This window comes from Entelurus aequoreus, linkage group LG26 (genome assembly GCF_033978785.1).
Source record: "Entelurus aequoreus isolate RoL-2023_Sb linkage group LG26, RoL_Eaeq_v1.1, whole genome shotgun sequence".
Lineage (NCBI taxonomy): Eukaryota > Metazoa > Chordata > Actinopteri > Syngnathiformes > Syngnathidae > Entelurus > Entelurus aequoreus.
Window position 1 is genome coordinate 32,905,351 of NC_084756.1, and position 17,846 is coordinate 32,923,196.

The window sequence follows — 17,846 nt, forward strand, 5'->3', positions numbered from 1 at the left end:
AATACACTAACACAACTAGAAGAAACTACAATACACTACTACAATGCACTACTACAACTGCAATACACTACTAAAACTACAATGCACTACTACAACTACAATACACTACTACAGGGGTCGGCAACCCGCGGCTCCGGAGCCGCATGCGGCTCCTTGACCACTCTGATGCGGCTCAGCTACATACATGCCGACCCCCCCGATTTTCCCAGGAGACTTATGGATGTCAGTGTCTCTCATAGACTACTCCCAGGAAAATATAATCCTATTTACACTCTAATTGCTAAATAAAAGGCGTGCCCTAATTGCACTGCAGTAATTGTCCTCTATAGCATTTACATACAGCGTGCCAGTCCAGCCACATGTTGCATGTTGTTATTACTTGCTCACACAGGAGACAGCAAAGCATACTTACTCATCAGCCACACAGCTTACACTGACGGTAGCCGTATCAAACAACTTTAACATTGTTACGTTACAAATATGCGCCACACTGTGAACCCACACCAAAAAAGAATGAAAAACACATTTCTGCAGAACATCCCACCGTAACACAACATAAACACAACACAACCATTACCCAGAATCCCATGCAGCCCTAACTCTTCCGGTCTACATTATACACCCCCGCTACCACCAAATCCCCCCACACATCAACCCCCCCCCCCCCCCTCTCCGTGCGTTGGTTGAGCGGAAGAGTTAGGGCTGCATGGGATTCTGGGTATTGGTACCGTCAGTGTAAGATGTGTGGCTGTTGACTTAGTAGCCTTGCTGTCTGTAACGCTATCAAGCCAAAGCTGCCTTCCACTTGTGGCCGAGCAGGTACACTGATTGGGCAGACTGTAGAGGGCGCCAAATGCAGTGTCATCACGCTCTGTTATTCGGGAGTCTCCCGGGAAAAATGAGAGTGTTGGCAAGTGTGACGCAAGCGACATTCATTCAAAACTCGCGGGCTGCACTAACATCAAATTTCCACATTAAAGTGCGTGCGTGTGTCTGAGACCCCTAGTTAACATAGCACAAAGCGTTTAAGCTTTGTATGCGGTGTTTTTCATTTTAAATTTTAAAAACATATTTTGTGGCTCCCATTACTTTCTTTAATGTGTGAAACTTGCCAAAATGGCTCTTTGAGTGGTAAAGGTTGCCGACCCCTGCACTACTACAACTACAATACACTACTAAAACTGCAATGCACTACTACAACTGCAATACACTACTAAAACTGCAATGCACTACTACAACTGCAATACACTGCTACAACTGTAATACACTACTACAATGCACTACTACAACTACAATGCACTACTACAACTACAATGCACTACTACAACTACAATGCACTACCACAACTAGAAGAAACTACAATACACTACTACAATGCACTACTAAAACTACAATGCACTACCACAACTAGAAGAAACTACAATGCACTACCACAACTAGAAGAAACTACAATACACTACTACAATGCACTACTACAACTGCAATACACTACTACAACTACAATGCACTACTAAAACTACAATACACTACCACAACTAGAAGAAACTACAATACACTGCTACAGCTGCAATACACTACTACAACTACAATGCACTACTACAACTACAATACACTACTAAAACTACAATACACTACTAAAACTACAATACACAGCTACAACTACAATACACTGCTACAACTACAATACACTGCTACAACTGCAATACACTGCTACAACTACAATGCACTACTACAACTACAATGCACTACTACAACTACAATGCACTACTACAACTACAATGCACTACTACAACTACAATGCACTACTACAACTACAATACACTGCTACAACTGCAATACACCGCTACAACTATAATGCACTACTAAAACTACAATACACTGCTACAACTACAATCCACTACTACAACTACAATACACTGCTACAACTATAATACACTGCTACAACTGCAACACACTGCTACAACTGCAATACACTACAGCACTACTAGAACTACAATGCACTACAGAAACTACAATATACTACTACAAATATAAGAAACTAGAAAATACAATTGCAAGTAACTACAATACACTACATCTACAAGAAACTAATACAATTATAAACAACTACACTACACTACTACAGCTACTAGTAACTATAAGTACGCTTTTCACACTACGAGAAACTACAATAGACTACTACAGGTACTACAACACTCTGCTACAACTACAAGATGCTACAATATACTATTACAACTACAAGACACTACAAATACACTGCTACAAGTACACTAGTACAACTATAAGAAACTACAAGTACATTGTTGCAAGTACTACAACTACAAGTACACTACTACATCTGCAGGACATTACAATACATTACTACACTATTACAAGTAGTACAACTACAAGTACACTACTACATCTGCAGGACATTACAATACATTAATACACTACTACAAGTAGTACAACTACAAGTACACTACTACATCTGCAGGACATTACAATACATTAATACACTACTACAAGTAGTACAACTACAAGTACACTACTACATCTGCAGGACATTACAATATATTACTACACTATTACAAGTAGTACAACTACAAGTACACTACTACATCTGCAGGACATTACAATACCTTACTACACTATTACAAGTAGTACAACTACAAGTACACTACTACATCTGCAGGACATTACAATACATTAATACACTACTACAAGTAGTACAACTACAAGTACACTACTACATCTGCAGGACATTACAATACATTAATACACTACTACAAGTAGTACAACTACAAGAAACATTTGTGCTTGCCAATAATTATTTCTACATCAAGTACTTAACCCCCTTTTTCATTGGCATCAAATATTTATTTTGCTTTAATAATTAATTTATTACTATCCGATGTTATTTTAATATATATGTTTTTACATTTGGTCTGTCTGCTGAAATCAATCAAACATGTTTGACTGTTGATATCCTGACAAATTATAGGCGTAATATGTATTTTTAAATTGTGTGTTCAGGCCCGTGAACTGTAAGTAGTACATGACAGCATGCGTGTACACTTTGTGGATGTCCGTTTAAAGTATGGCTGTCATAATGTTCTGGTCATGCAGAGATGGATCAAGCAAGTGGAGGACGAGAGCTGTTCAGCCAGTGTGGAGGACGGTACAGAATCCACTTCCTCCCAGCAAAGCACCAGCAGCAGATCCACCCCAAATCCCTTGTCCAGCGGTACACATTTCATTTTCATATTCCATTTGACTCCCACTACTGTGGTTTGTATGCAGGAGAAAATGATTCTGCAAAAGGAGTAACTAGTGCACACAAGAATAAAACGAGTGTAATGAAAATTGCTAACTTTATGTTTTCAAATGACAGAACTGAACGCACCTTTCAAGAAGCGCCATGCAAAGTATATGACCGAGACGACGTCGACGCCGTCTGACCACCTGCTTCGCCCATTGTCGCCCATCACGCCGCCTCTCCCTGAGGACCCCATACTTCCCCTGCTTCACAACACTTTTATTAGCTCCTTGCTACCCAACGGCCTCGCATATTCACCCATGCCCTCACTTCCCACCAGCCGCTGCAACACACCTCTGCAATTTGAAGTACGTATGACTACACACGCACACACTCAAGTGTGTTTATTTTAACAGAGAAAGAACACAATCCATAAAATATAACATTTAATAAAGGTAATACATTAAATTGTATTTGGTGGAAAAGACTTAGTCACAGCTCCATTTTGGTCTCAGTTCTTTGGTCTTGCCCGTGGTGGTGTAGATGGTGTATGTTATACATATAAGAGACTTAATACTACTTTATTGCAATTATTACTACTAATATTCTCATTATATTTATATTAATTTATTATTTGTATTTTATTTTTTACATATAATTCAAAATGTATTTAATATTTTTTTGGATGACATAAAGTTTTTGTTATTCTTCGGTGTGGATGCCTTTTTTCTCAATCCTTAGTGCAATGTTTTGTTATTGTCAATATTGTGTGTGCCTCTTATCCACTAGCCATTTATCTAACATGTCATACTTAAAATGCAAGTTATTCAGAGCATTTGAGTTATTTTTCGATGCTTTCCTGTTAACTGTATAACCATAGTGCAATAATAAATGTATGTCAATGCTTATGGAAGTACACTTTTTGCACCCATAAAGCCCTTAAAAAATATTCCAAAAACTGCCAACAATACTCCGTTTACATCTCATGACCTGAATATTAATCAAAAAGTATTAGCGATGTTCTTATTTTACATGCTATTGCAGACAATCTATTTTTAGCGGCGCCGTGATGACTCACAGAGAGCTAACTGCTGTATTGACATATTGAGCCAGGAGCTGCTGCATCACCTCTGAGCTGGCGAAAGTTAATTCTAGATTATAAATCATACGTCTCACCTGGATAGTAGAAGGTTGTTGCAATAAACCGAGGAGTTGGTCAACTTTGACAGTCAACTTGTAAATTAACATTGTGAGAAAGTCATGAAAATACGCTCGTTTGGTCGTTTTTTTTCTTCTTTTTTTTTAACCTTTGTGACACGTATGAATAATTCTTTATCTTTTGGGGGAATATATGAACATCCCACCAGCCGGCATCCCGGTGAGAGCAGACTTTGTACAGTGATTGTTTTATTTTCTTCAAAGTTTGTATTTCTTGTTGAGCACTTTGTGCTGAATGGTAAGTGTTTGTTGTTAAAGGGAAAAGTGAATATTGTGATGCGTCTGTGAAATTAATCCGCCGCCGTATGCGTAAGAGGATCAAAATATGCAAATATTACATGTTATTATGAATCTTCCTGTTACTACATTATATATATATATATATATATATATACAGTACAGGCCAAAAGTTTGGACACACCTTCTCATTTCAATGCGTTTTCTTTATTTTCATGACTTTAGATTGTCACTGACGACATTAAAACTGACACATGTAAAGTGAAAACCATTTCAGGTGACTACCTCTTGAAGCTCATCGAGAGAATGCCAAGAGTGTGCAAAACAGTAATCAGAGCAAAGGGTGGCTATTTTGAAGAAACGAGAATATAAAACATGTTTTCAGTTATTTCACCTTTTTTTGTTAAGTACACAACTCCACATGTGTTCATTCATAGTTTTGATGCCTTCAGTGACAATCTACAATGAAAATAGTCTTGAAAATAAAGAAAACCCATTGAATGAGGAGAAGGTGTGTCGAAACGTTTGGCCTGTACTATATAAACTTACAGCTTGAAAATAAAACGTTGATGGATGTTTTTGGATGTTTTTTAGAGCATCTTATAGGTGGATTTAAGCTAATTCCATTACCTTCATTGTTAACTGACTTTTGCAAGCGTTTATTTACGAGTTAAAATGCATAAAAAAAGAAAAACGTGTTCTTGTCTTACATAAGAATTGTGAATGATTGGCAAAATTCCCCCCAAAAAGTGTAGTTCCCTGTAATCATTGGTAGGGAATCAAATACTTTTTTCACCTACAAACCTTTGTACTGTTTCGTTGTACATTCCGCCTTTCTTTGTTAAAATAAATATATCCTAGAAATGGTGGCCTGGTCATATCTTTGTTAGTAGGCACACTTAGAAAAAACAAATAATTTCCTACTGTATGCAATCCACTTTTTAAATAACCGCAAAAACGTCAAAGCATGTGTTTGCCTGTCATCTCACAAATGTGCAATTTATCATTGGTGTTGAAAACTAGTCATCAATCAAATATTATGTGAGATATATATGTGTGTGTGACTGAAGTATGTAACAGTGACTGCATTTATCTTTAGAACATATCATCCCCCGAGGCATCACCCGTTCACCGGCCAGAATCCATATCTCCTGAGGTATGTACATTTGCTGGAAGTTGACATACCCAATGAAGCGCGTATTTATATATTTAATAGTTTTTTTAACAATACTGTTTCCTGTCTCCTTTGTCCTACCTCACCGCTGTCAGCCATGTCTCCAGACAGACTTTGACATCCCTCGGAGTCAGTTCCCAGATCTTTCACTGCCCTCTAGTTTGGAGAGCCCCATGGCTGGACCCTCAGAGGACTTTTCCATCCCCGGAACATCTTTAGGCAATGATTCCCAGGAATCCCTGTCTGCAGGAATCACTTCCTTAAAGCAAGTGTCCACTGCCACCTCAGACCGAGCCCTGAAAAGCAGGGAGCAGGCCTTCAGGACAGAGTTCAACCTCATATACACGTGCTCACCCCTCAACGCTAACTTGGCAAACCATGCTGCCGCAGACCGACGTCTCTCTCTCTCGGAGGAAGGTCTCTCCCCCGCACAGTCGTTCCACAATTCTTTGAGTAGCCAGGGGCTACATGGGGACGTTGGGCCCAGCTGTACGTCGCCTTTTAATGAACTTCATTATGGGGGAGGCTACCCAGAGAGTGGCACACCTCCACACACCAGCAACCCGCCACAAAAAAAGAAGGCAAGTTGACTACTTTCAATTCACTGACTATATATATAGTGTGCGAACCTGTTCAGGTAGAGGTGGTGCTTGATACCCAGAGCAGTATGAATATATATTTGTGTGACTATATGAAATGATGTAGCCCTCCTCCCCCTCCACTCCCCTTTTCTCCCTAAGTTTCTCCCTACTTGATACTTTTTGCCAAGTCTCTCTTCCACTTTTCTTCCAAGGCAGAGGGCCACCCAGCATACCCTTAGTCTGCTGACAGGGAGGCCAGATTACCAGGCTATAGCTCTAAGAAGTCAATACAAGGCTGTTCAAAATATGGTGACTATTCTCCCGACAACTACATTTTAGAAGTGTGCATGTCAATATTGTTTCTTTTGATTTACTTTTGGTCCATCTGCATAAAGCATCCCCACCCCATGTACCAAAAGCTCTGCCCCTTAAACCTAGCTTAGATTCTCACTCCAAATACTTGAGCGGTGTTTTTTCTAGACCTATTTTCAGAGCTCTGGGAGCCACAATTTGCAATTTACAGCTGCAGTCCGAGCTGTACATTCACACATCATGGGCATGAATGACAATGTTCTCCTCCTCTTACTGTATGTTATCACAACTCTGATGTAAATGTATAGAGCAGGGATATTCTATACTACATTTCCAGGAAGCTAAGAACTGGGGGGAAGACTTCTTCCTTTCGTCCTTCACTATTAGTCTTTTTTTGTATTTTCCTGAGAACTAGCGACCTCTACAGTAGACATTTGATTTTGCTCTATATTAATTTTGTCCCTAGTTGCAGCAGTGCTCTGCTGTTCTTTAGGATCTTCTGGAAAAAAGCCAGTCAAAGATCATCTCTGTGACAGCACTCCTGTGTTTTTAAGAATCTGCTGCAAATATGTGTCTCACAAGTTTTTGGATCTACGATTGTGGACCACCAGTTGAATAGCCAAAATTATGAAAAAGATAGGACCTAAAATGGAACCTTGAGGAACACCACTGGTATCAATCAATCCCAATGTATTTTTATAGCCCTTAATCACGAGTGCCTCAAAGGGCTTCACAAACCACGACATCCCCTTATCTGAACACACATCCGGGCAAGGAAAAACTCCAAAGCTAAAACCTTAGAGAGGGGCAGCAGATGTGGGAACATTCTTCCTGGTTGACCGGCTGCAATGGATGCCAAGTGGGTACAGTTATTGAATTGTTACATAAATAGATAGTGTGAGAGTCTAATCCATCGGGTAGCCAGCAGAGGCTCATAGGGGGATCTTCTTCCATGTAGACAAATTGACAACACAGAGATGTCACCAACTGATGCATAGAAGAGTGGTCCACCCCGGGTCACGACTTGGAACAGCTTGCGCCTTTTCCAGAATGGTACCTCTCCAGAAATTATCCATGACCTACTGGTATCGCGGAGCGAGGGAAAGAGCAGAAAAGAAAAGGGGCAGGTCAACTGGTCTAAACATAATCTACCAAAACACTAGAGTATATCAATTAGTTTTAAGGTGGTACTTAAATGCTTGTACTGAGGTAGCATCCATAGTACTGCAACCCGAATAGAAAACGCTCTAGAGCCTGCAGACTTTTTTTTTGGCTCGTGGAGCGCAAATTTGAGGACGGAACATACAGCTAAAGAACAACCAAAGAAGTTGAACACATGACTACTGACTGCATCTGAAGTACACGTGCCACAGAAACACATAAATGTGTAACAGCCAAAAAAGAGAGGATTTAAACTGGTGCCTTGAGGAACACCTCAGTTATGTAAATGAAATCACAAGTTTGGACCCCAATGTTCCACGTTTGCTAACAGGGTTAAAATGTCAATGCAAGGATCTGCCAATGTGTTTCCTGTCCAAGTTCCTCTATACAACAGGAGCACTCCAGTGGTTATTTTAGGAATTTGCGGCAAAAATGTTTGTCTTCCAAGTTTGGAACTGAATAGCTCATTTGAATAGCTCTGGCAGAGAGGAACAACTGCTAGACCGTTACATCATTTGGATTTCCTTTAGTTTTAGTTAGAGATGTCCGGTAATGGCTTTTTTGCCGATATTCCGATATTGTCCAACTCTTAATTACCGATTCCGATATCAACCGATGCCGATATATACAGTCGTGGAATTATAACACATTATTATGCCTAATTTTGTTGTGATGCCCCGCTGGATGCATTAAACAATGTAACAAGGTTTTCCAAAATAAATCAACTCAAGTTATGGAAAAAAATGCCAACATGGCACTGCCATATTTATTATTGAAGTCACAAAGTGCATTATATTTCTTAACATGCCTCAAAACAGCAGCTTGGAATTTGGGACATGCTCTCCCTGAGAGAGCATGAGGTGGTTGAGGGGGGGCATAGAGGATAGCGGGGGGTGTATATTGTAGCGTCCCGGAAGAGTTAGTGCTGCAAGGGGTTCTGGGTATTTGTTCTGTTGTGTTTATGTTGTGTTACGGTGCGGATGTTCTCCCGAAATGTGTTTGTCATTCTTGTTTGGTGTGGGTTCACAGTGTGGCGCATATTTGTAACAGTGTTAAAGTTGTTTATACGGCTACCCTCAGTGTGACCTGTATGGCTGTTGAACAAGTATGCATTCACTAGCGTGTGTGAAAAGCCGTAGGTATTATGTGACTGGGCCGGCACGCAAAGGCAGTGCCTCTAAGGTTTATTGGCGCTCTGTACTTCTCCCTACGTCCGTGTACACAGCGGCCTTTTAAAATGTTATAAATGTTACTTTTTGAAACCGATACCGATAATTTCCGAACCGATACCGATAATTTCCGATATTACATTTTAAAGCATTTATCGGCCGATAATATCGGCAGCCCGATACTATCGGACATCTCTAGTTTTAGTCAGTCATTTTGTGATGCAGATGGGTCAATTGCGATAGTTTTGACCAAAGTAATAATGATGGTAGATTAAAGCGTTCATTTCTACAAGCCTAATATTCAATTCAATTTAAAAAAATTTTATTTGTCCCCGGGGGGCAATTTAGAGGCACACAGAGCAGTAAATGAGCGACAATTTCAAGTTAAACACAAAATGATAGTTAAATGAAAACATACACATACAGAGCTAAGAGCAAGTAGGCAGTAGATAATAAAGTGATTGTGGTGCATGGCACATAATAGGAAGATTGATTAAAAGTATACTTGAGATATATAAATGGTATACTGTAAGAATAATAATCAAGTGACTGTAGTGCATGAAGTCTGCTGTTAGCATAATAAGAAAAAGTCTTCGGGGTTAGTTAGGATCAGGCGGGTGGGGGAGTTGGGGATCAAGAGTTGAGGAGTTAAACAGCACAGGGGACAAAGTTTGCTCTTCTTGTCTGTGTCCTGCAGTCGGGACAACGAAGCCGACGTCCTGAGGGATCCACTCAAACGCTGGGAAGAGAGCGTGTGAGGAGTCCTGCATGATCCGACCCGCTAACTTGACTGTCTGCTGCTCGTAGTTTGTAGACCGAGTCCTTACAGGAAGTCCAGTGATTTTAGAACAGACTTTGACCGGTTTCTGTACTTGAGGCTAGTAGAGTGGAATCAGCAGGTTATAGAGAATGTAATGATGCTCTCAATTAAGGAGTAGTAGAAAGTCAGGTTGTTGTTCTTGCTGACTTTGAAGGACTTGAGCTTTCTAAGAAGCTATTTCCGTTGCTGACGTTTTTTGAGAATATCCTCCGTGTTAGAGGAGAATTTTAGCAGGTTTTCAAAGATTTATTTGTACTCCTTGACTACTTCAGCATGCTTCCTGTGGATTAAGGTGTTATTTTGCTGCATCTTGTTCCATTCCATATGTACATACACTTTATTATTCTGATTCTGAATATTATGGTGTAATGTCCTTTAGCAATAGCACATTTCACCACAAGCAACTGCTCTTTGCAGTCGTCTTCAAACCGCTAGCACAATTATGGCTGAATATTTCATCTATTTTTTTGGACTTCATTTAAATTGTTTGGTTTCCTGGCACACGCTGGACTTTTAAGCTTAATTCCCAAATGTCAGTTCAGTGGAATTGAAGTCTGATCTTAGGGAAGTTTGATGTTAGCTCGTTTTATCCATTTTAAAAACATATTTGATGTGCTTGGATGTTTGTCTTATGGGAACACACCCTCTCCGTCTTTGTCTCGTCTGAATGAAAAACCTTTGTCCAGAAGACATCGGCTTGTCCATGTGGGCAGCTTCAGGTTTCAGGGGAACTAACAGGCATTGATATCAGACCTGTTTTTTCTTTCAAGTGTCCTCACTGTGGACAGTGACACAAGTGTTTCACAAGTTTACACTTTGTGGCAGACTTAAGCCTTTGTACTTGCCAGCCAATATCCTTTTGTTTGAGGTTTACTTAAAGACATTGGTAAAGTTCTGATACGTCAAAATAACTTGTTTCTCTTAAAGTGATGACGTTGGAATCTACACTTGTTTAGAAATGTCTCCAATAGTCTTTACCAACGTGTGTCAATCTACCATCATTCCATTATCACTAAGTTTCTTGGACATTCTCCATCCAGTGAGTATTGTCTGTTAAATCAATTAATGAAATGCCCAGCTGCAGTTAGTCAGTCATGTTAATAAGACCGTCTGTAACATTCTACACCACTGCAGGTTAAGGTGACGGTATGTATTATTAACTATACACACTGCATAGCACCTGTATTTAACTCCGCAAATAGGTAAGAGCAACAAGCTATGGTGTTGCAGTGAGTATCTTCTCAATTGTTGAACAAGATGATTATGTGTTTCAAAAACAGATTGTCAAAACTACTCAAACGGGGTTATTAAGGACCGTAAAGAAACTTTGCGCCGTAGTCCTAATCTCCCGTCATCAATACCAGTTCTGGTCCAAGAATGAACGCAGCTGTGGTGCGAAATAAATCTTGTACCTTTGCAGAAGCTTGTGGAAATGATGACACAGCAAATGTGTGTCCTAATCAAAGCTGAAGATGCTCCAACCAAATATTTGAGAAGGAAGGTGACACATGAATATCAATATGACATTCATGCCCATGATAGGTATGACTGCAAATGTTTTCAGTCCTTTTGAGATTCGGGCCTTCGTTCTATTTTCAAGTAGCTGAAGCCAGAGTTCCAACTAGTGAATGTTCTTGCCTTCCAATTGGAACTAATGTTGAAAGTTTTACGAGTTTTTCCTCTGTGTGGGATTCATAAGTTGTGAAATGTTGATTCATAGCTAAGCCAACTAAAGATGAAGTTTTAAGTCACATGACACATTACTTTTCAGAACAATTCCACATACTGCGATATGTCACGAGAGTTTCTATAGTTCCTCGATCATTTCAGGTTGTTGTTTGGTTCAAGTCTCACCCAATAATACTGACCGCTTCCAAGTTATCCTATGAACCACAATGGCTAGCGATTCATGCTAATCTCTTCTAGAGGTGGGGGAAATAATTGATTTTTAGATGCATCGCAATTCAGACTAGGACGATTATAAAATCGATTAGTAAACGTTGATATTTGATTTATTTATGATAAAGTAATGAAAATTTGGCTGTCTTCAGCAAGCCACCTCACCGAGAGATCCGACCAGTTCTTATATTATAGGACGCTCATGTTCCAGTTTTGCCCACATTTCCATGAATTTAATAAATGTGGTGGGAATTTATTACAAATGCACTGTTTTTAAAAGTTGCATGTGATAAATGCTTATTTAGTGAAAACTGCATCAATATACATAAATTAAAGATGCATCAATAATCGCTTTTTAATCAAATCGCAGCTCCTGAATTGTAATTGTAATCGTATTTTGAGGTAGCCAAAGATTCCCACCTCTAATCTCCTCAGTCCGGTTCAAGAGAAAGTATTTCCTGCGCCAAACATCTTGAACATATTGAAACTATACTCTGTTGTTGCCAAACAACTTTGACATCTTAATCAATGAATACCCCAGTGATGTTTGCAACATACAGTAGTACTGCCATGTAGATTTGTCTCTCATGCACGTCATGTCATGAGGTTCTGATATGGTGAGAATCCAGGTGAGCGAGGTCCTCTATGTCAGCAGATGTGTGCTCATCATCCCTCCTCCTCTGCCGTGTACCCCCTCTTTCTGTGTCATAACACTAAGATGAGATGACTGCTCTCATGTTCATCAACAGGTCTTTACTTTGTTTGCTTGAACCTTCCGTGGATGTTGTGTTTTTTTTACTGTTGCATCGTGGTGTTCTGCCTTCATTTCTGCCTGCTGCATTATCAAACGTTCAACCCATAAGAAGCCAAACTACTTTGAATGTGTTCAAAAGTGTTCTGTAAGGCTTTGTGCTTGACTCAGACTCCTCAACTCTCTCAGGTGTTGTATAGGAAACCTTTGGTAGTGACAGTCATGTGACTATCTCGGGCTATTCCTCAAAATAACAGTGTCCGGTAAACTACCAGGGGGTATTGTCGGATAGCCGCCAAAAAACAAGTATGGGATTATATTAGCATGTGATATCATCTCCGATACAAGCAGTCCAATAGCAATAGCACACAAGTTAGACATATGTAATAATTGTTGAATATTGTTCAACGCTTATTGACTAATATTGCAGTCTAAAATTTGTCAATACAAACAAGTATCAAATAATTAGGGTTGTCTATTACTTACGCACACAAAGTCTCCAAGGCAGATGTGTATAAAAGTATTCAGTAACAAACGTATCAGCATCATTCAACTTACTATGTAATGAGCTTAACATGAATTATTGTGGCCACTAGGTGTTGCCAAAAAGTAATTATCACTCCAAATTTAAGGAACCGTTTGCACTCCTAAACGGCTGCCTAGAGGGCGCTAACCTTCTTCTGGCTTTGAGCACTAAAACTACGCTCCACGTATGTTTGTTGTCAGCTTATGATAGTGATTTGGCAAAAGATTAGCTGTTAACATTATTTATCATTAAATGTATATTCTATGATAACAACAGGCCTGCGATTTATTAGTTTGCTTCTCTGGCACTGCTTTTGTGTGCACATGACGGCCTAAATACAAAACTTGTTCCTCGGACCGCCAAGCAATTTTTATTTAATGTAATTAGTCATTATGAAACATTTTTTAAATATATATGTTCTGTTAAACCACCAATAGTAACATAAGATAGCCGGCGATGTTGTCATATTTTTGGGGTTGGAAAAATGTAACTGTGTGCAATGTGGAAAGCCCCTTTTAATAAAGGCATGATAAGTCCATTCCAAACAGTTAATAATAAATAAGTTAGCATTTTTCATACCTACCATTGTTCTCTTATGACTAATTTCACTTCATCAAGCCTTGTTTAACATTCCACTCTACTAAATGATACGTCCGTATGATCGGATCAGTATCGCTATCAACCAATACTCAAGGCTCCAATATTGGTATGGTCTTGACACCCCTATTAACAAGCTCATTCCTTTTAACTCCATGTAACAATTGTAATGTTTTAATGGTGTGTCACATATCACAATTTAACTCCTCTTACTATATTTAAGCAATGAATTTAGAGAAAGCAAAATATCACTATTCGTTTTTAGCTTTCAAATTGATATGACAAGTCCAACTTGACGTATTTGTCACCAGAGCAAAAATGATAAGACTAAATAAATGTCAGGGTTTCGGTGATTTTACATCAATGTGTTCTTTGGTTCATTTTACATTTACCATGAACAATGTAATATATATCTAACATATCTGTCCATCAATCAGTAGTATTGGACCAAAATGTGTGCTAAATGTCTCTGGCTTCTTATGGGTTCATTTTATGCATATAATCTTATGCATACAGAATTGAGACGTGATCTGCAGTTATGTTTATACATGTTTCCTGCCTATTATGATGATGCCATCCGTGGAATTTGAAGCTGTTGTGTTAGTTGAAGGTTATTTTCCCAGGTGAGTGCTTTGGTGTGGTGCATGTTGTTTTTGTCCTCATGGTGCCGATCAGTCAACTGTCCTGTGTCAACATGAATGACTTTTCTGTTGCGTTGTGCTCGTCGGACCGAGTATCGGCAGGTGTCACATAGCTGGTGCTCCCTCTGCTGCTTCAGGTGTCCTTGTTGGAGTACCGCAAGCGGAAGCAGGTTGTCGGCCGCGACCCCGAGCTGTCCAGCTGTAGTTCATCCCTGGGCAGCACCCCCACTCAGCCTGGTACGCACTACAGCCAGGAGAGCCTCCATCCCCATTACCTGATGCAGCCCCTCGCCTCCCCGCACAATTCCACATCTTCATCGGGACACGGCAGTTCTGTTCCTCAGATTGAGGAGGTCAGTCCTCCGCACCACCATGGCTCTTCAGTGCAGGCCAGACATGAGGAGAACAACAATCAGTGGTGAGTGCACTGCTACAGCTCAGAGCCGTTTTGCACATTTCTCATGAAGTCCAACACTGACCAACTGTCTTTTTCTCGCTTTTAAGGATGGTCCCCACCACTGTTGAACGTCTACGAGAAGGTCAGGGAGCATTGGAGCGAGTGCTCAGGAGCATCAAGATGGAGCGAATGTACAAGAGGAGCAATAGTTCTACTGAGAAAGAATCTGGTAGGCAATAGTAGACAACTTAAAAAACACAACTTATTATTATTTGCAGATGTCACAACTGTGTTTTGTTCAAGAGAGAACACACAGAAGATAATGCAAATAATAACAGAAGTAATAAACAAATTAAAGAGATGGTTTGACAAAAACAGATTATCTTTCAATCTCAGTAAAAGTAAAATAATGCTGTTCAGTAACAGTGGAAAAGAAAGTCAAACACAAATACAAATAGACAGAGTAGATATTGAAAGAGTTAAATAAAGCACATTTTGGGTGTAATAATAGATAATAAAATGAACTGGAAACCTCATGTAAAAAATATACAACATAAATCAGCAAGAAGCACATCAATAATAAATAAAGCAAAACATGTTCTAGACCAAAAATCCCTCCATATTCTCTACTGCTCACGAGTGTTACATATCCGAGTTATTGTGTAGAAATATGGGAAAATAACTACAAATGTGCACTTTATTAACTAATGATGTTACAAAAAAAATGTATTAGAATAATACATAATATTGGATGTAGAGAACATACAAACCCTTTATTTATTGAATCACAAATATAATCCTAAATATCGAAATTCAACGATTTGGTGCATTTGCAAACAGCTAAAATTTTCCACAAAGCAAACTATTATTTGCTACACCCAAGAATGTACAACAATTTTTCTAAACACAAGAGGAAAAATATAACTTTAGAGGAAAATTTAATTTAAAACATAATTTTGCACATACAACACTTAAAACCTTTAGCATAGCCGTATGTGGAATTAAGTTGGATTAAGCAAGGAAATCAAACAAAGCATCAATATGATTCAGTTTAAGAGACTGTTCAAACTAAGTATAAAGAAGAAGAATTATCATAAACATCTTTAACCTTTAAAAAAAAAAGAGAAATAATGATTAAGTATTTAATATTTTTTTGCTTACTTATTGTATATGTATTTATTTTTTTATTCACTGTTCTGTTACGGAGAACAAAGAAATGAGATAAAACTGCTATGATATGAAAAGGGGTAGGATTAAATAAGACCTGCTTCTTTCTACTCCTTTCCGTACGTGCTGTAATGAAACAACTGGAAATATGTGATACATTACATTGTAATTGTATTGTATGCATGTTCCTAATAAACTGAAACAGAGCTGATTGAACAACTTCACACTTTTAGAATAGGATGTGCTTTATTTATCCCAAAATGGGGAAATAATGTGGTTGCAGTGCAGATACAAAAATTTCACAAACAAATAAGGTAAAAAAACCCACATTAAAACAAAAGGGAAAATGAAAGGACATAAAATACATGAAAGGAGTACAGAGCTGATGAAACCAGCTGCCACTTCAGCGGTGCCATTTCTACGTACAGCTAGAAAAGTAAAACATAAGAACAAATGAGCAATAAATAATACACATTATGTTCGGGACAGACCCAACAAAGAAACCAAGTGAGCCGACTCCATCCTAGGCTGCACACTCGCTCTCGGTCAATGTCCTGTCCACGCAGATGAGCCAGAATCCGTCCAGTCTGATACATGCTCTTTCAGCCAGGGCTCCGTGAAACTCGTCCATCCCAACGCTCAACGCCAGCGCCGCAGCCCTGCCGGTCTCTCCATGGTGTGTCAAAGAGCCAGTAGCTGTTCTTTGGTGCAAACATGGCCAGATCCCAAATCCACAAAAAAGCAGTGCAGAATTGACGAAAGTGGCACCCCTTGTTGAACAGTCCCTAAGGTGCCCGAACTAAAAGGCAAAAAACACATGAAAACAAGACGGAAACATCAATAACACAAAGGAGGACACACCAGAGCAAAAAGATCCTCTAGAAAACAAAAGCTCACATTGTAAGTCTATATATATCTTTCTCCTGTGAATGATCGCGACTTGCTCTTATCTCGCATCTGACCGCTGATTGGTAAGTTTCTGTATGCTGTCAATCAGTGTCACGTTGGCAAAAAGGCAGCACCATCAATGAGCTTGTGGGCAGTCTAAACTAACTGGCTTCAGTCTGAATGCCAGTTTTCCACCTGACACAAGTGTTTGACTTGTCTCCACTGAAGAGTTACATTATTTTTGGACATTAAATAGTGCAGGGGATTTTTCTGGGAACCGGAGGGTGTGTTCTAACTATCGGGGGATCACACTCCTCAGCCTTCCCGGTAAGGTCTATTCAGGTGTACTGGAGAGGAGGCTACGCCGGATAGTCGAACCTCAGATTCAGGAGGAACAGTGTGGTTTTCGTCCTGGTCGTGGAACTGTGGACCAGCCCTATACTCTGGGCAGGGTCCTTGAGGGTGCATGGGAGTTTGCCCAACCAGTCTACATGTGCTTTGTGGACTTGGAAAAGGCATTCGACCGTGTCCCTCGGGAAGTCCTGTGGGGAGTGCTCAGAGAGTATGGGGTATCGGACTGTCTGATTGTGGCGGTCCGCTCCCTGTATGATCAGTGTCAGAGCTTGGTCCGCATTGCCAGCAGTAAGTCGGACACGTTTCCAGTGAGGGTTGGACTCCGCCAAGGCTGCCCTTTGTCACCCATTCTGTTCTGAACTTTTATGGACAGAATTTCTAGGCGCAGTCAAGGCGTTGAGGGGATCCGGTTTGGTGGCTGCGGGATTAGGTCTCTGCTTTTTGCAGATGATGTGGTCCTGATGGCTTCATCTGGCCAGGATCATCAGGATCGGTTCGCAGCTGAGTGTGAAGCGACTGTGATGAGAATCAGCACCTCCAAGTCCGAGTCCATGGTTCTCGCCCGGAAAAGGGTGGAGTGCCATCTCCGGGTTGGGGAGGAGATCTTGCCCCAAGTGGAGGAGTTCAAGTACCTCGGAGTCTTGTTCACGAGTGAGGGAAGAGTGGATCGTGAGATCGACAGGCGGATCGGTGCGGCGTCTTCAGTAATGCGGACG

General features: G+C 40.0%; 1 protein-coding gene across 10 annotated transcripts in view; it reads left to right on the plus strand.

Annotated features, from left to right (window-relative positions):
* setd5 (SET domain containing 5) overlaps nt 1-17,846 on the plus strand; it is a 111,555-nt gene that overhangs the window by 86,161 nt on the left and 7,548 nt on the right. For 7 of the 10 annotated variants that reach the window (XM_062038203.1, XM_062038204.1, XM_062038207.1 and 4 more), the window contains 7 exons: nt 3,109-3,226; nt 3,374-3,606; nt 5,793-5,849; nt 5,963-6,448; nt 6,665-6,757; nt 14,462-14,742; nt 14,829-14,950. In XM_062038203.1, coding sequence (XP_061894187.1) covers nt 3,109-3,226; nt 3,374-3,606; nt 5,793-5,849; nt 5,963-6,448; nt 6,665-6,757; nt 14,462-14,742; nt 14,829-14,950 — 1,390 coding nt within the window. The remainder of the gene's footprint in view (nt 1-3,108; nt 3,227-3,373; nt 3,607-5,792; nt 5,850-5,962; nt 6,449-6,664; nt 6,758-14,461; nt 14,743-14,828; nt 14,951-17,846) is intronic. The other 3 variants (XM_062038209.1, XM_062038211.1, XM_062038210.1) reach the window with 1 other exon arrangement.